Consider the following 15571-nt stretch of genomic DNA (forward strand, 5'->3'; position numbering starts at 1 on the left):
CTCGGTCCAGACCAAAAGCCATATCTGGCAAGACCAGTGGCCGAGACAAGTCCGAGTCCAAATACTAGCGAGTATGAGAAAAGTCCAAGACCATAGAAAAACGGTCTTGAGCACGGACTTATCCCATCCCATTTGTACCTGTCTGGAGACAGAAACTTTTAAATAAAAATCAAAATATTTTTTTTAATAATCAATTATTAACTTATCAGAATCAAATCATTCTAGAGATGCATCTAAGAATCGATTTTTTTCCCATCCCTAGATGAGCTCCCACTGATGTTAGGCAAACGGACAGATAGAGTGTGTGTATGTGTGTCCTTTGACCTGCTAACAACAGGCCTTTACTTCCTGGTGGTTTGTTGTCGCTAATGTAAGAATACTCATTGGATGTGGGGAGTTCTGCCCTGAGCTCAGCACAGATCTGGGAATAGGGACTTTGGTGCCTCTTGGACTTTTCCATATATAGACCTAGTCTGTTTTCAACCCACGACACACATTACACAGCAATCGCCTTGAGGATGGTTTGCATCAACGTTAGTGTCTCCTCTGTACTGACGTGACAGGAGAGGTTTACGTCAAATCCCTTCCCGGAGCTATAAACCCGCAGCAAAAAGAAGAGGAGAAATAGATTGTGCGATAAGCAGCGCAAGGGACTCAACAAACATCACAGCTTTTGAGGTTTTCCACAGGGACGGCTGAGTGGATGTGACTTGTTCCACACCATGTGGTGCAACATATGTGCAGTACATCACAAGCGAGCACTCAGCTGTCCCCTGCATCCGCTACTGCACCCGCTGCTGCCCTGCATTGTTTTAGCAGTTTTGTTTTGACAAATAAATCACAGCTTCGGTCTCTCTTGGAAAGGAAAAGGTTAGTGGGGGTGTCATTTTTGTCCAAACATTGGCAAAACAAGCAAACTAGATGAGTTTTAAAAAGCTTCTAAGATTCCTCCCTATGAACTTCATAGTGTGAAATGTTACATACCAACAAAACAAAAAAGCTGCTTTTTCTGTATTGTCAGTCCATAGCAGCCCACACTGATACCGTTCAGGCCAAGTAATATGGATCTTATGTTAATGATTAAAAGGTTAGACCAAGAATAAGAATTCTGACTGAATAAATTAGTATTATTTATTAAAATAAAATTAATTGTAAAAGAAAAATAGGCTATGGAATAGATTTCTTGCCAGCTACTTAACCTGCTATGTGTTTTAAGCTATTTTTTTTAGAATCAGAATCAGCTTTATTTGCCAGGTATGAGGACACATTTTTGCTTTGGATCATCATTGCTCACACTGCACTTACACATACAAAACAACCAAACAATATATAGACACTGATATATACACACTCTAAACAGAAACAATATAGACAGGTTGAGGCAGTGAAGAGTGCAAAGTATGCAGGAGTAAATTATGATAGTTATTATTTTAATCGTGGAGCATAGTGCAAAGGATGCTGGACTAAATAGTATTATGTCATTATATTACAGTGTGAAAAGTATGAACAGCTCTGAAATAGAGAATGAGAAAGATGAATAAATAATAAGTGGAACCAGTAAACGGGTGCAGGTTAGAGACTGGTTGTATTTTGGGGCTTTCTGCTTGACGCCGCTCACAGCCGAGAGCTACGTGACACACTCCACTATGTCAAGGAGGGCTGGCAGGTTAAATTGGCCATCCTTCACACAGACTGTTGCGGGCACCCTGCTCTGCATGTTTGAGTCCTCTTTTTCCTTTATGTCAACAGAAGATAAAACCATACAAAGTCCAACTGCTGTCCTTTTATTTCTTCAGCCCTTCCAGTACCAGAGTGCACAGTGCACCATAACTGCCAGTTTTTGAACAGTGAAGTTCAATGTTGGGCAAAGGTACCGAGTCAAATTCCAAACATATGTGACAGCTAGAGGGAGCAACCAGTGGCAGCAACAATGCCCTGTCACTTCATGTTTCAGCCAATCAGAGGCCGACCTCGACACTGGCAGTAGGTAACAGCTGCAGATAGTTCTCTACTGACACCTACAGCTAACTGTGAATATCACACCCCTCAACAAAAAAGACGACGGAATAGTCTATAATCTCAACACCGGGATGAACATTTTCAGTGTCTTTTAAGATGCAAATACCTATTAAGAAACTATGAAAAGTTTACCCAACCTTATAATGTGAAAACATAAAGAATGAATGCACTCACCCCACCCATTGTTATTCCTTCAATAAGGGCGATGTATGGTTTCCTGCATGTTCCTTGAAAAATAAAATAAAGTGGGTTAAAAAAAAGAAGAAAAATGGTTCTGGGACTATAACTTAAAAGGTACCCATAAATAATGGATGTAATTGCTAATAAAAGGTATAACTGTACTTAAAGCTTACCAATAGCATTGTTGAGAATGTATTCCTCACGGAAAAAGTCCTCTGCAAGAGGATCTCCAACTTTCCCCGCTTCTGTGACCGCTGAGAGGAGAAAACATGTTAGCGGCAGTAGGGCTGGGCAATATGGAGAAAATCAAATATCATGATATTTCTGATCAAATACCTTGATATTGATATTGCAGTGTTGACTATTGGTGCTTTCACAAAATATTTACACAATAAGATTTTTGGTAAGTAAAAATCAGCCATGTGGATTAATGACTATGTGGGTAAAGATAAATAATAGAACAGTTACAACAGTCTGGCAAGTTCAAGAAATGACATTACTTTACAGTAATGCAGCCTTTAAAACCAGGATAAGACACCACTTATGTCATATTACGATATTCAAAGTCTAAGCCGATATCTGATCTCATATCTAGCTAACATAGCTGGTATGTCCATATGCGAATATATCTACATACTAGCATGTCTACATACTAAGTCTAGTATGGCTGTGTTATGTAACCTGCTATAGATAGATGGTATATAAAGTAGAAGAAAGGGAAGAAAAAAAAAGTAAAAATAAAAAAGGGTTTATACGCGTTTGTGTATGTATGCATCGGTGTGTATGATGTGTAAATAACAATGTGTAAATAACTGAAGAATAAGATTTATTAAAGGATAAAAGTAGAGAAAGGGGGTCGGACTTGATAAGTTGTTTATCAACTTCTTCCTACTCCTTTTGAACGTGGAAAATTTTTGTTCCTTTTTGAATGACTTTCAAATTTGGAAGATTGTGCTGATAAGTACATGACCTTATTTATCTGTCATTCTAATTATATGTATGCAGGAATGCATGTATGTTGTTGTTTGTTTGGTTTTTTTGTTTGTTTGTTTTTTGTTTAAAAACTATAAATGTTAAAAAAAAAAAAACTATAAACTAACTATCTCAATATCGATATATTGCCCAGCTCTACACTGTTGCCCATTAAAGCTCCCCAGACCCCAGGCCCACTTTGTGCCTCTTATATGTACATTCAGGTCCCAAGGGGCAAACATTCATATAGCAAGATACAAAGATTGAAAACCCATTTCCCAGGTTATAACTCTTTTTTATTTTGTATGGTTCAGTTATTTTTTTATCCATATGATTAGAAGAGTCTTTGGTGATTGTGGAAATATCTTTAGAACAACAATAAGTGTTTTTACAGACCCTTCTGGGTTTATCGAGCATCGCCGATTCTCTTTTAGAGAACCTGGTAACCTCTGTGATCTGAATTTGTGAGAGGCCCAAACTTGGTCTACACAGACCCCTAGTAACTGATCTCACAGCTTCTGCTTACCTCGGATGTCTCCACCGGCACAGAAGGCTTTCCCCCCTGCTCCCCTGATGATCACAATGGCGGTCTCGTTGTCATTTTCCCATTTCTAGAAATCACAAAAAGGAACAACTTTAACGAACATTTCATCAAAAACAAATCCTGTGTTAATGTCTTGTGCTACTCTGTGGAACTGGTTTCTGCATTATTTTAGGGTTTAGGTTTTCAAAATAGAAGCTCCAAGAAATTGAAACTATTCAAAATGTAATATGAAGACTGTTCTCTTATATGATGAATGAATGATGAATGAGGCTGTTAGGATGTGGTCTTCAGAGGATTCAAGACTTCCAGGCAAAAAACTAAACAAGAGAGTGGCACATAACGCATTTTGGGATATTTAAAACCACAAATCATTCAACAGTTGTGTCCTCCCATTTTTAGGCAATGGGAGGGACGACTGTATCATTAGAGCTATTTATTACATCATACCATAGGATTGTTTTTTCAGGAAGTTAGGTGAGTAATTACATCCCTTGTAAAAGGGCTGTTGTTAAGTTTTGAAAAGGTTTTTGAGCAAATCAATCCAACTCTCATTAACCTTTGACTATGTCAAACTAAGTGAGACTGGCAGCCATTGATGATCAGTAACACGCTGCTACAGTATAATAAATGACACTTGGAACAATCGAGGCCGAGATATTTAGACCCGGTTGGAGTTAGCATCAGCCAAGCTTTCCACATACCTTGAGCTGAGGGTAGATCTGACGGATCATGGGCAGGTTCAGTGCATTCAGGACTTTGGGTCTGTTTATGGTGATCACACCTGCGCTGCCCACTTTCTCCAGAAGAACCCCTGGTTCGACCTGACTCGACATCTGATCCAAAAGAGAGACACAAAGTCTTTACAGCACGGCACTCTGGAATAAACTCAGAAATAGCTGCATCACTCCAGCTCATTTAAATAGTTAACTTAGTGTAATTGCTTGGATAGAATAAAGAAAATAATTTGATTAAATCAGCATTAGCATCACTTCAATAAAATATAACTATAATAGAGAGATACTTAGGTGTAAGAGGATAAATCAGAACAAACTAGAAAGCAAATGTTCCAAATAGAATAAAGTATTTTGATAATCTAAAGTAGACAAACTAGAGTAGACTTTAACATGGAAACACACACATCTGAAATGTGTAACGGATACACATCACTGGAAAACGTCTAGATGAAACTCCAGAATCAATAATACAATAACATGTTTGATGTGCCAGGAGTGATGGCAACCTGAAGCTGAAAAACAGCCTTTTATTTAGTATTAAATGAAAGAAGAGAGTTCCCTGCTGACATAACAGGTACTTGGAGAGAACACTGCATCCATACACTGACTGGCATGCTAACAATGCCGGCTGATACTAGTTAAAATGCAGTAGAAAAGCTGGTCTACTTTTAATTCTCCTTCCAATCCTTGGCTGACAGAGGAATTACAAAGTTGTGCTGTAAAGAAAACCATATAATTACATCCCTACAATCCTCACTATACAATACTGAAAACCTTTAGAAGCTACGATCGATCGATCTGTACTTTATTCATCCCGAAGGAAATGTTAGGCATCTAGTCGCAAGACAACCATAACACAGCAAACACATACTGTATACACACATATATCACACATACATAAGAATAAAAAAAAAAAATTAAATTAACAATCACTCACAGGAATGCACTGATCATGATAAGGTGAGATACTAGTGTAGACTGTGTGTAATGATGATAGGGAAAAAGGGAAAAAGTGAACAGTGCAGGGATTGAACATCAGATCATGATAAAAAATATCGACCATGACTATAACTAAACTAAATAAGAACATGAGTGAGGGAATAAGTTATAAGTTATAAGATGTAGATGTTATGAGGGCTGATATAGCCAATAAGTAAGTTGTACAAAACAACATGTATGGGGGGGGGGGGTGGCTCACCATGTGGCTCTGGATCCGCTGCAGTCTGCAGATGGACCTCAGTCTGGGAGAAACAGTGGTGGTCAACATTATCATTACCAACTGGACAGGGTGGACACATAGCGTCAACACATTGGACTTCACAGCCTCACAATAAATTAAAGTATCGATTTATGTCAAATTCTAACATTAACAAAGGGGAATCAGCCTCAATCATTTACTATCACGATCGTTGGAGCTAAATCCTGCTCCATTCTCAGGGTTCATTCAATTAGTAGTCAAAATCTCAGATGTGGATGTGTGAATCCATGTTATTACACAGGATATCCTAGAGACAAATACAGAGTCAACCTAACACGGCTCTCCCCCCAAATTTGTCTGCCTCTCTGGCTCTTGGACCCCCAGTCTTACTCACAAAGGGGGGGGGGGGGGGGTCTTTAGACCACAGTGGTGTGTGTGTGTGCTTATTCGTTATCTTTCAATTGAGATGTGACTGAAGGTTTATGACCCTCAGTTCAGGACAAGATCAGTGGGGGTGAAAGAGACTGAAACCAGACCCAGGGAGCATCCCGAACAATCAATTCTGCTTCTAACACCTTTAGGAGAGCTGGATTACAACAAAATATACCAGAACATCTTATATTATAAAACAGAAGTATTGCAAAACAACTCAATGTGACAAACAACAAACAACGACCCATATACTTATAACAACAAACTTACTGCATGACCAACATGTCTTCATTTATGCTGAAATAACGCTTTTACCTTTTAGCTTGAATGTATAACGCAAATCACACACAATGTCTAAGCACATATAAAGCTTTAAATCCCAACACGATACTATTCCTCACGTTCATACAGTAGCTAGCATCCTTGTGACTTAGCTAACGCTGCTTCAACCTTTGCCAGCATGTCTGGCATTTTGTAAGCTAATGTCAGCAAACTATGACGTAACGTTAGTATACGTTAACGAGAAACACCGTCACGTGCCACGTACCTGTAAGCGGACGTCAAAACGGTTAAGGACATTGTTATCTTTGACTTTCGTCCCGTGGCTGCACTTTCAGGTCCAGCTTCTTTGCTCTTTCCTCTGCTATATTTCTGTGTGTACTTCCTGAAAGAGACACCAGGGTAGCTCTGATTGGTCGTTGTGGTGACGTCATGGTGGGCGCACCAATGAGGAAGCTATCTGTCGACATTACACGTTTCAATGTAGAGCTAGAAACATTATGTAATATTGTCAATCTTTTTAGTTAAGGGAAGTTTCATATTCATAAGTCAAAGTTTTCCAATTCAAAACCTTGCTCTAAATCATTCCAAATTGAATTTGACATATATTTTGAGTCTCTTAAATTAGTAACTATTAAAAAAGCTAGAAATATGCCTGATATATACTCCAATCTATTCAATTAAGAACATCTGTTGCCACAATATATACGTGGTTTGCAAATCTGTCACATCTGTATTACCTTAATATTTATTTTTATTAAAACGCTGTCTACCTCATGGTTTTGTTCACATTGTTGTTTTTACCGTTGCTGCCTGATCTTATATTATATAAGTTCAGGCAGCAACGGTAAAAACAACAATGTGAACAAAACCATTGTAAACGATTGTAATTTTTATTTGTTAATAAACAAACAAACAAATGTTCAGTGGAGCCACCCATCACGTCTGTGTTCTTAAACTATTTTCCTCTCACTATTTTATATTTTCTGTGTCCACTCCTCTGGTAAAACAATGCATTCATTCAATTACTGGACTTTATTTTACTGTACTCCACTTAACTTCCTTTTGACCCCACTACATTTCCCAGGACAATGTTGTTCTCTCTCTTTTTATCTTTCTAAAAGCTAACGAAGTAGCATAGTTAGAAGAGCTTTGCCTCCATCAGCTACAACATTAAAATGTTGCTAACCCAGTAATGCATCAGAGATAATGTTCCAATAATAGACATGTTATTATAATAATAATATGACATGACATTTTGGCAGGGACTATGATGAGTAGGCCTACTTTTATTTTGATATTGTCAGTACATTTTGCAGCCAATGCTATAGTTTACTATAATATGCTATACTATACTTTAACTTAAGTAAAATTATGAAGGCAGAGCTTTGAGTATTTTAATCGACCCATTGCTACTTTTACCTAAGTAAAGAATCTGAATGCCGGCTATCTTTCACCACTGTACTGCAAATACTGTGCAAGTTTATAGTATTTTTAAATCCAAGATCAAGAAAGGGTGGCAAGGGTGGATGTCAACATGAACAAGTGTTTGATTACACAGGCTATCAAAATAAGATTAGGGTGACGGCGCTGGCAGTTTCAGGGTGTGATGTCGACCTTCCCTACGCAAATAAAGAGCACACCTTCACAATCGCCAGAGTACCAAAGAAGAAGAATGGAGACCAAATCAAATAAAAAAAAGCAAGACATTGCATTGTTACTTTACTAGCTGTATCGTACACAGAAAGCACTTTATTCTCACAAACACAATCATGCATACAATCATTTCTGAAGTGTGTCTCGTGTAACAAAGTTATGAAATGTCAGAAGAAGCTTAATTGCAGCATATCTATCATACGTCAACAGGTCATACCATGGCTAATGTAAAATTATTTTCAAACATCCAGCATTGTTGGATCCTGGATGGGTGTCAGGAGAGAGCCAGACTCTGAATACTTTTTGGAGTCAATGTAGGTGTTCGATACCAATCATTTGTCAAGGAGTATATGTGAATAAACATCTAGGCAGTAACATATTGATTATGATATATAGTAGAAGGATGAAGGTTTCCAGGTGCCATCTTGTCTTGTTTCTCCTCCTGTTCCAGGAATCTTCACCTAGTCCGAGTCGCTGCTGCAGGAACTGCTGGAGGACTACAGAGGGATAAACACACCACAGACATCAGTGAATCACTTCAATCATCCCCAGAACCAATATGAAACTTAAAATATAGCTGTTTTATCTACACACCTAAATTTGAGAACGTAAGATGGAAGTCTGCCATTCAGTGCAAAAGATCTGGATTCAGATGTTAATATTGGACCAATGTTCAGCAACTCTGTGCTGTGATTAGTTGACATTATTGCCCAACTTTTTTCTTCTATTTTCACAGTTTGAATTCTAAATACAATCTAATTTCTGGAGCAAACAAACTTGTAAGAATCGTATTCGACGTGACTGAGTCTTACCCCCCGAGAGTGCTTTCCTTTCTTGTGACATCGCTCGTGCCTGTGACCGTTCCTGTGCCTCCGCCTGTGCTTGTGGCCGTGTCCATGGCTTTGTCCGTGTCCCTCGCCATGGCCCGGTCCATGTCCTTGGCCGTTTCCATAACCAGGTCCAGGTCCATATCCCTGTCCTTGGCTCGGACCATAACCAGGTCCAGGTCCATATCCCTGTCCTTGGCCCGGACCATAACCAGGTCCAGGTCCGTATCCCTGTCCTTGGCCGCTCCCATAACCAGGTCCTGGTCCGTGTCCCTGTCCCTGTCCTTGGCCCTGACCATAACCAGGTCCAGGTCTGTATCCCTGTCCCTGGCCCTGACCATAACCAGGTCCAAGTCCGTGTCCCTGTTGGCCTCCATGTGGACCGTAGGGCTGAGGAGGGTAGTTGGGTCGTGGGACAGTGCCTGGAGGGTATCCCCCTGGCATCTGCTGGGCCTGGTTTGGATAACCTGGAGGGTACTGGTTTCCTAAACATACCAAGAATAGAGAAATGAGTTAGTTTAGACAATACAGAAGGGTGATTATCAAATATGTAACGCACGCTCATTATAATTGAAGGTGGGTGTGTGATTTACCTTGGTTCTGTCCGTACATTTTGTAGGTTAGATCCTGAAAGCAGCCGTGGAGCTGCAAGTCCTCAGCAGAGTTTGGGAGGTGAACTCAGTGTGTGTTGGAGAGCAGATCCACAGACACAGCCGTCCCCTGCTGCTCATTTATACGTGCAGTCAACTTCATCAACTTTCCATCACTGTGGGCAGTGCCGGAACGCCCAGCTGTGTGTGTGTTTGTGTAATTTTTGACATACAGTCAAACTTGATGTATAAAAGATATGGATAACCACACCTGAAAAACTAAAATCAATGGTGCCCGGGTAGCTCTCCTGGTAGAGCGCACGCCCATAGATACGAGGTCCTGGGTGCAGGTCCGACATGCATGTCTTCCCCCTTTCATATCTAGGCTGTCCTGTCAATTAATGGCAGAAACAGTAAAACAAAAATCTTAATTTTGTTGTACATTTACATTTTTTTGTTTACGACTGATCCTTTTGACGAGCCATGAGGAATGTTTTGATCATTTGCATATGTCATACCACTGATTTGACAACCTGCACATATCACAGCTCAACCATTATTATTATATGGATAATTCTCATAAGTCAGAACGCAGTTTAAAAGTTTGTGTCCACATGAGGCAGTGCAGTAGAAGCAGCAGTTGCAGTTTCTATCAGGAGAGACATGTTTGCGGATATGCAAATAAGATTTATTGTTTAGCTCAAACAAAATGTGCAAGGTCTTTGGCGATTAGACTCCATCGCTGTTCAAATCTTTTGGATATATCTACAGTATATAGGGGTAGGACTGGAGGTGGAAGGGGAGGTGGAGCTGGAGTAGATGACTGGAGGTGGAAGGGGAGGTGGAGCTGGAGTAGATGACTGAAGGTGAAGCTGGAGTAGATGACTGGAGGTGGAGCTGGAGTAGAGGCCTGGAGGTGGAGCTGGAGTAGATGACTGGAGGTGGAGCTGGAGTAGAGGCCTGGAGGTGGAGCTGGAGTAGATGACTGGAGGTGGAAGGGAGGTGGAGCTGGAGTAGAAGACTGGAGGTGGAAGGAGAGGTGGAGCTAGAGTAGAGGACTGAAGGTGGAGCTGGAGTAGAGGACTGGAGGTGGAGCTGGAGTAGATGACTGGAGGTGAAGGGGGGGTAGAGTGTTGCAACTACAGCTGATAGCAAAGGGAGAAACAGATTTAAAGCAGGGTTGTGACTCTGTGATTGGCCCTTGCCATTTGTACGTGATTCTGATTGGTTTAACAGGAAGGTGAACGCCTCCAACAGCTGATTGGAGTTAGGTAGAGCGTTCATTAAGAGTGAGGTCTTTCTGAAAGGATTTACACTGAGATACATTTCAATCAGGAGAGACTAGTTGCAGATATGCAACAGTTATACACAGCATAATAAAATATACATTTATTAGGATAATGTGTTAAAGGGGGCGTCTGGTGTCTCTTCTTCTTCTGTTTATGTTTTTTAGGGAGTTGTGCCTGTTTAATGTCCATAAAATAAAAAAATAAAAAATAAATAGGTGGCGTCTGGGGGTGGGCCCCATGCACCAAGGCTCAGTCCTTATTGCAGCAACCCAGGGTTTGATTCTGAGCTGCTGCATGTCATCCCTCTCCCTCTCTCTCTCCACCCTTTCCTGCCTACAACTGTCATATCAATTTAAGGCAATAATGCCAAAAAAAATCTTAAAAAGGTTTGTGTCAAGAATTAAATGGTGTCATTACAAGACTAAAAACAGCATGAAAATAAGAGTCAATTACACGGGTAATTTAAACTGGGTTGGTGTGAATGCAGTAGAGAGCGACAGGGTGTGTTACTATTGGTCAAAAACACTGCAGAACAAAGGTCTTGATTCAACACCCCCTGGGTAAATAAAGATAATATTAATACACACTGATAGAAAACACACTCACAGTGTAATGGAAACTATGAGGTCAGATCAAAAACACACCCCTTGTCACACGCTAATACATGTATTTACATCTATTTTTAAATACATTGGCTAAACACTTCACAAAACTTGTGTTGCATACTGTTTATTATAATACATGTCATATACATATACTAGATGTCATGTGGAAATGGGGAATGTCAGATCCAAATGCAGAGACACACGAGTAAGCTTGAGGATTATTTTAATGAAAATCCAAACCAATCGAGGGATACAGTAGGCAAATAGGGTAGAAAACACAACTACCCACAGGCAAAATACAATAACTTCCTGTATATATTCAAATATTTGTTCTTTCATTTTATTCCTATTCCTATTATTATTATTATTTCATGTATATTGCATGTATGTATATTTTTTCCTAGTATATCATTTATGTTCTGTGTTGTGCGACTGATGTATGTGTGCTGCTGTAACACCGTAATTTCCCATTTTTGGGATTGGGATCAGTAAATATCTATCTATCTATCTATCTATCTATAAGAGCAGGAACTAAAAAAACAGGAATAGGCAAAACACAGAATCAGTGGCAAGCAAATGCCCCTAAACAGTAACATACTGATCTGATATTAGACAAGGGTAACACAGAGACTAGATACAAAGGGTAACAAGGTGAAACTAGAAAATGCATTTCCTGCAGAAAATGCGCGGGAATGCTGAATAGCTGAATTGCTAAAGGCAACCTGGTTGAATAGCTTAAATCAGTAAAAGTTGTTATAATAGTTGTATAATGGTTGTAATTAAGTTGAATAACACCACTAATGTAAAAAAAGATGTGGAAAAAATGTAAAAAAAAAATTGAAATGCTTAAGCTAAACTGGAGAAATAGCTTAAATCCGTAAGAAGAAGCTTAAGTAGTAAAAACAGATGAAAAAGTAGGAATGGTTTTAATTGAGTTGAATTACACCACTAATGTAAAAAAAAGATGTGAACGTTTTTTTTTTGTTTTTTTTGAAATGCTAAAGCTAAACTGTAGAAATAGATTAAATCAGTAAGAAGATGTTGAAGTGGTGATAATAGTTGAAAAATGCTGAAAAGCTGAAATGCTAAAGCTAACCTGGTTGAATAGCTTAAATCAATGTTGTGGAACAGCATTCCCACAACGAGGAACAGGCGACGCAAATCAGGATAGGGCCAACAATCACAAAAGGCAGGAAGCAAAACAAGACAGAGAAACAGCTCTTAAGCCAACATTAAAGATCATGTGAATACACACTGATAGAAAACACACGCACGCACGCACACACACACGCACGCACGCACGCACACACACACGCACACACACACGCACACACACACACACACACACAGTGTCATGGAATCTATGAGGTCAACTGGATTAAAGAACAAAGAGGTAGGGCATTGCAGGGGTGACATGCTTTTATGAATAACAGAAACCTGTTTCATGTTGTTTACTACAAGGGAACAATTACAATCATTGTCTAACACATCCAAAACATGCCCCTTGTCACACGCTAACACATGTATTTTCAAATACAATGGCCAAACACTTCATAATATGTAACAGCTGATCCTTACTTTAACAGGTTTTAAAAAAAACAACGTGTATATAATCCCAACATTTGAAATCCAATGTGTTATTATTATCTCCTGTCTTGTAGCAGGGTGAAGGTTCCCTGGGGCAACTTGTCTGCTTTCTGTCCTCCTGGTCTAGTCCGAGTTGCTGCTGCAGGAGCTGCTGGAGTACTACAGCAGGAACAAACAGTGTCTTTTTAGTCATGGTGACGTGTCAAACAGGTAATTATTCAAGTTATGACTTCATCATTGAATAACATCCTCAAAAACACTAAGAAACGAATACAGTGATTTTCAGTTTCATTTGTGTCTACATGATGACTATTTTTCTGGATCTAGGAATTAATAAAAGATAATAAGTCCCTTTATTGTAAAAAGTGAAATTTCCATGTCTCTCTTTTTTTTTTTTTTTAAACACAAAGCAGGTTAATTTGCTATTAAAAAAAGTATCAAAACACTCAATCCATTGAGAAATGAGCCACTAGGATCTTAAATAAGGAGAGAAGAGAGCTGTAAAGTGACACCTTTCACATTGCATATAGTCATTTGATCCATTATTATTATTATTATTATTATTATAACAAATTGATTGTTGCCACATTATGGTGGTCACTGATTATGTTTAACCAAGTGATGCCTCAACTTTAGCAAACCTGAACCAAGAAAATCAGGAAATGTTCCAATGATAAAAAATGTTTATATATACTACATATAGTTAACTAAAAACTACAATTCCAAAAACTGTTTGTATTTACATTTTAAGTGGGTTTTTTTACATATATATACTGTATCTAAATTACACAACAGACAAAGAAAATATGATCACTTTGACATATTCTGGCCATCCAGATATTCACAGCCTTCCATGGTATATTACCAGGCTACTTATTGGAAGTATGGCTGTTACTAGAAAAACTCCTTAATTTGCACTTTGATCAATAAATCAACTGGATCTTACCCCATGACCGGTTTTTCCTCTCTTGTGGCAACGGCCGTGCATGTGACCATGCTTGTGTTTGTGTCTGCGGCCTGGAACAAAACCGGGATGATGATGCCCGGGATGATGATGATGCCCAGGGTGTCCATGATGATGCCCAGGGTGTCCATGATGATGCCCAGGGTGTCCATGAGGATGCCCGTGATGTCCATGATGTCCATGATGATGCCCGGGATGGTTGTACCATTGACCATGGCCAGGTCCATAACCTCCATAAGGTGGGGCTGCAGTACCGTTCCCAGGTGGACCCCAAGGATGAGGCCCTGGACCAAATGGCTGAGTTGGTGCACCCCAAGGCTGAGGGCCTGGACCAAATGGCTGAGTGGGTGCACCCCAAGGCTGAGGAGGGCAGGGCTGGGTTGGGACAGTGCCTGGTGGATATTGAGGATACTGTCCTCCTGGCATTGGCTGAGGACAATAGCCTGGGGGAAAGACAAGGGGTGGTGCTCATCATATACTCATTCAGTTTCTATACACTTGATGTCAATTTCTCATCCTTAAAATTCAATAAAGAAAGTTAAACATAAGGGTGAGGATGGGGTGTCAGAAAAAGTGTAACTGTATTAGGAAGATTTGAAAAATATTACATTTTTCCTTTGTAATTTAATCCTAACTCTTGTTGTGGGGAGAATTCACCGTTTAGTTTGTTTTTCTAATCCTCCAACATGCACATGCTAGCTTTAAGGCCTGGTTCAAACATGAGGAAATCCCCTGATTTACACAGAAGAAGACGTGTAAGACAGGTGGAGGAGTTAAAACCAGATGGTTTATCAGCATCTACTGGCTTAACCAGTTACATTGTCTTGTTTTGTTATCTTGTTGTCAACCACCCATGTGACCTAATAGAGACACCATGTGACTTTGCAGTCATCTGACCCTGACTGCACCTCAGGGAAACAAATAAACACACACACACGCCCATGATATTTGACTACATAATTATACTATGAGAACATTCATGTGCAGAATAGAAACCTTTCATATCATCATATACTCATTCAGTTTCATACACTTGATGTCATATTATGACCATAAAGATGGAGTGTCAGTAAAAGTGAAAAAGACAGTAACAAGTGTGTTATTTACCTGCGTTATTCCAGCTCATCTTGAAAATCCAGTTCCAAACCCAGAAACTGAGAGAAACCACTTAAATGCACACAAATCCGCTCTAAACAGAGGAAAATAAATGACTTTGTATGAAAATGACAGTGTGCTTTGTAAAATGTTGCAAAAAGGCAGAGCAGGTCAGAGATACCCTAAAGCCAAGTCACATATGACTGTACTATAAAGACAAAGCTTCCCATGGGTATGATGTAATGATATAGACATGATCACAAAATAATGCAATACAGTTAACAAAGGTAAACACATGCAAGCAAACACACACGTTCTATGATGAGAAAGGTTGTAGGGAACTCACTGCGTGCTGGAGTGCAGATCCACAGACACAGCAGTCAGCTGGCTCGGCCTTTATGCAAACATGGAGCCACGCCTCAGATAGAAATGATGCCAATCAGGCAGCAGGGGCAGAGACTAAACTCCCACACGTATTCTTTTTCTCCGTAAAGAATGGAAACATACACTTCCAATTTTGTTACTTTTTATAACAAAACTATTTATGTCTTTGTCATCATGTGACACAAGATAAGCAATAATGACAAAAATCCTGGACAA

The 15571-nt window shown here is 39.5% G+C and overlaps 3 protein-coding genes and 1 long non-coding RNA gene across 4 annotated transcripts in view; 1 reads left to right on the forward strand and 3 right to left on the reverse strand.

Annotated features, from left to right (window-relative positions):
- Positions 1–6744, reverse strand: part of hibch (3-hydroxyisobutyryl-CoA hydrolase) — a 25684-nt gene extending 18940 nt beyond the window's left edge. The window contains exons 1-6 of the mRNA XM_032529648.1: positions 6627–6744; positions 5648–5690; positions 4417–4548; positions 3698–3782; positions 2373–2453; positions 2194–2246 (exon numbers count right to left, since the gene is read on the reverse strand). Coding sequence (XP_032385539.1) covers positions 2194–2246; positions 2373–2453; positions 3698–3782; positions 4417–4548; positions 5648–5690; positions 6627–6658 — 426 coding nt within the window. The 5' untranslated portion in view covers positions 6659–6744. The remainder of the gene's footprint in view (positions 1–2193; positions 2247–2372; positions 2454–3697; positions 3783–4416; positions 4549–5647; positions 5691–6626) is intronic.
- Positions 6745–8045: 1301 nt separating this feature from the next.
- On the reverse strand, positions 8046–15336 carry LOC116698460 (keratin-associated protein 21-1). The gene is made up of 5 exons (XM_032530407.1): positions 15318–15336; positions 9435–9468; positions 9116–9326; positions 8827–9061; positions 8046–8511 (listed from the first exon to the last, which is right to left on the reverse strand). The coding sequence occupies exons 2-5, from the start codon at positions 9451–9453 to the stop codon at positions 8476–8478; spliced, it is 501 nt and encodes a 166-aa protein (XP_032386298.1). The 5' UTR covers positions 9454–9468; positions 15318–15336; the 3' UTR covers positions 8046–8475.
- LOC116698461 (uncharacterized) lies at positions 11187–12816 on the forward strand. The gene is made up of 2 exons (XR_004334211.1): positions 11187–11346; positions 12694–12816. It is a non-coding gene; the product is annotated as an uncharacterized LOC116698461 (long non-coding RNA).
- Positions 12727–15311, reverse strand: LOC116698458 (uncharacterized histidine-rich protein DDB_G0274557). Its single transcript, XM_032530405.1, has 3 exons — positions 14984–15311; positions 13859–14319; positions 12727–13071 (listed from the first exon to the last, which is right to left on the reverse strand). Exons 1-3 carry the CDS (start codon positions 15000–15002, stop codon positions 13036–13038), a joined length of 516 nt encoding a protein of 171 aa, XP_032386296.1. The 5' UTR covers positions 15003–15311; the 3' UTR covers positions 12727–13035.
- Positions 15337–15571: the final 235 nt, after the last annotated feature.

The sequence above is a fragment of the Etheostoma spectabile genome, chromosome 11 (genome assembly GCF_008692095.1).
Source record: "Etheostoma spectabile isolate EspeVRDwgs_2016 chromosome 11, UIUC_Espe_1.0, whole genome shotgun sequence".
Classification (NCBI taxonomy): Eukaryota; Metazoa; Chordata; class Actinopteri; order Perciformes; family Percidae; genus Etheostoma; species Etheostoma spectabile.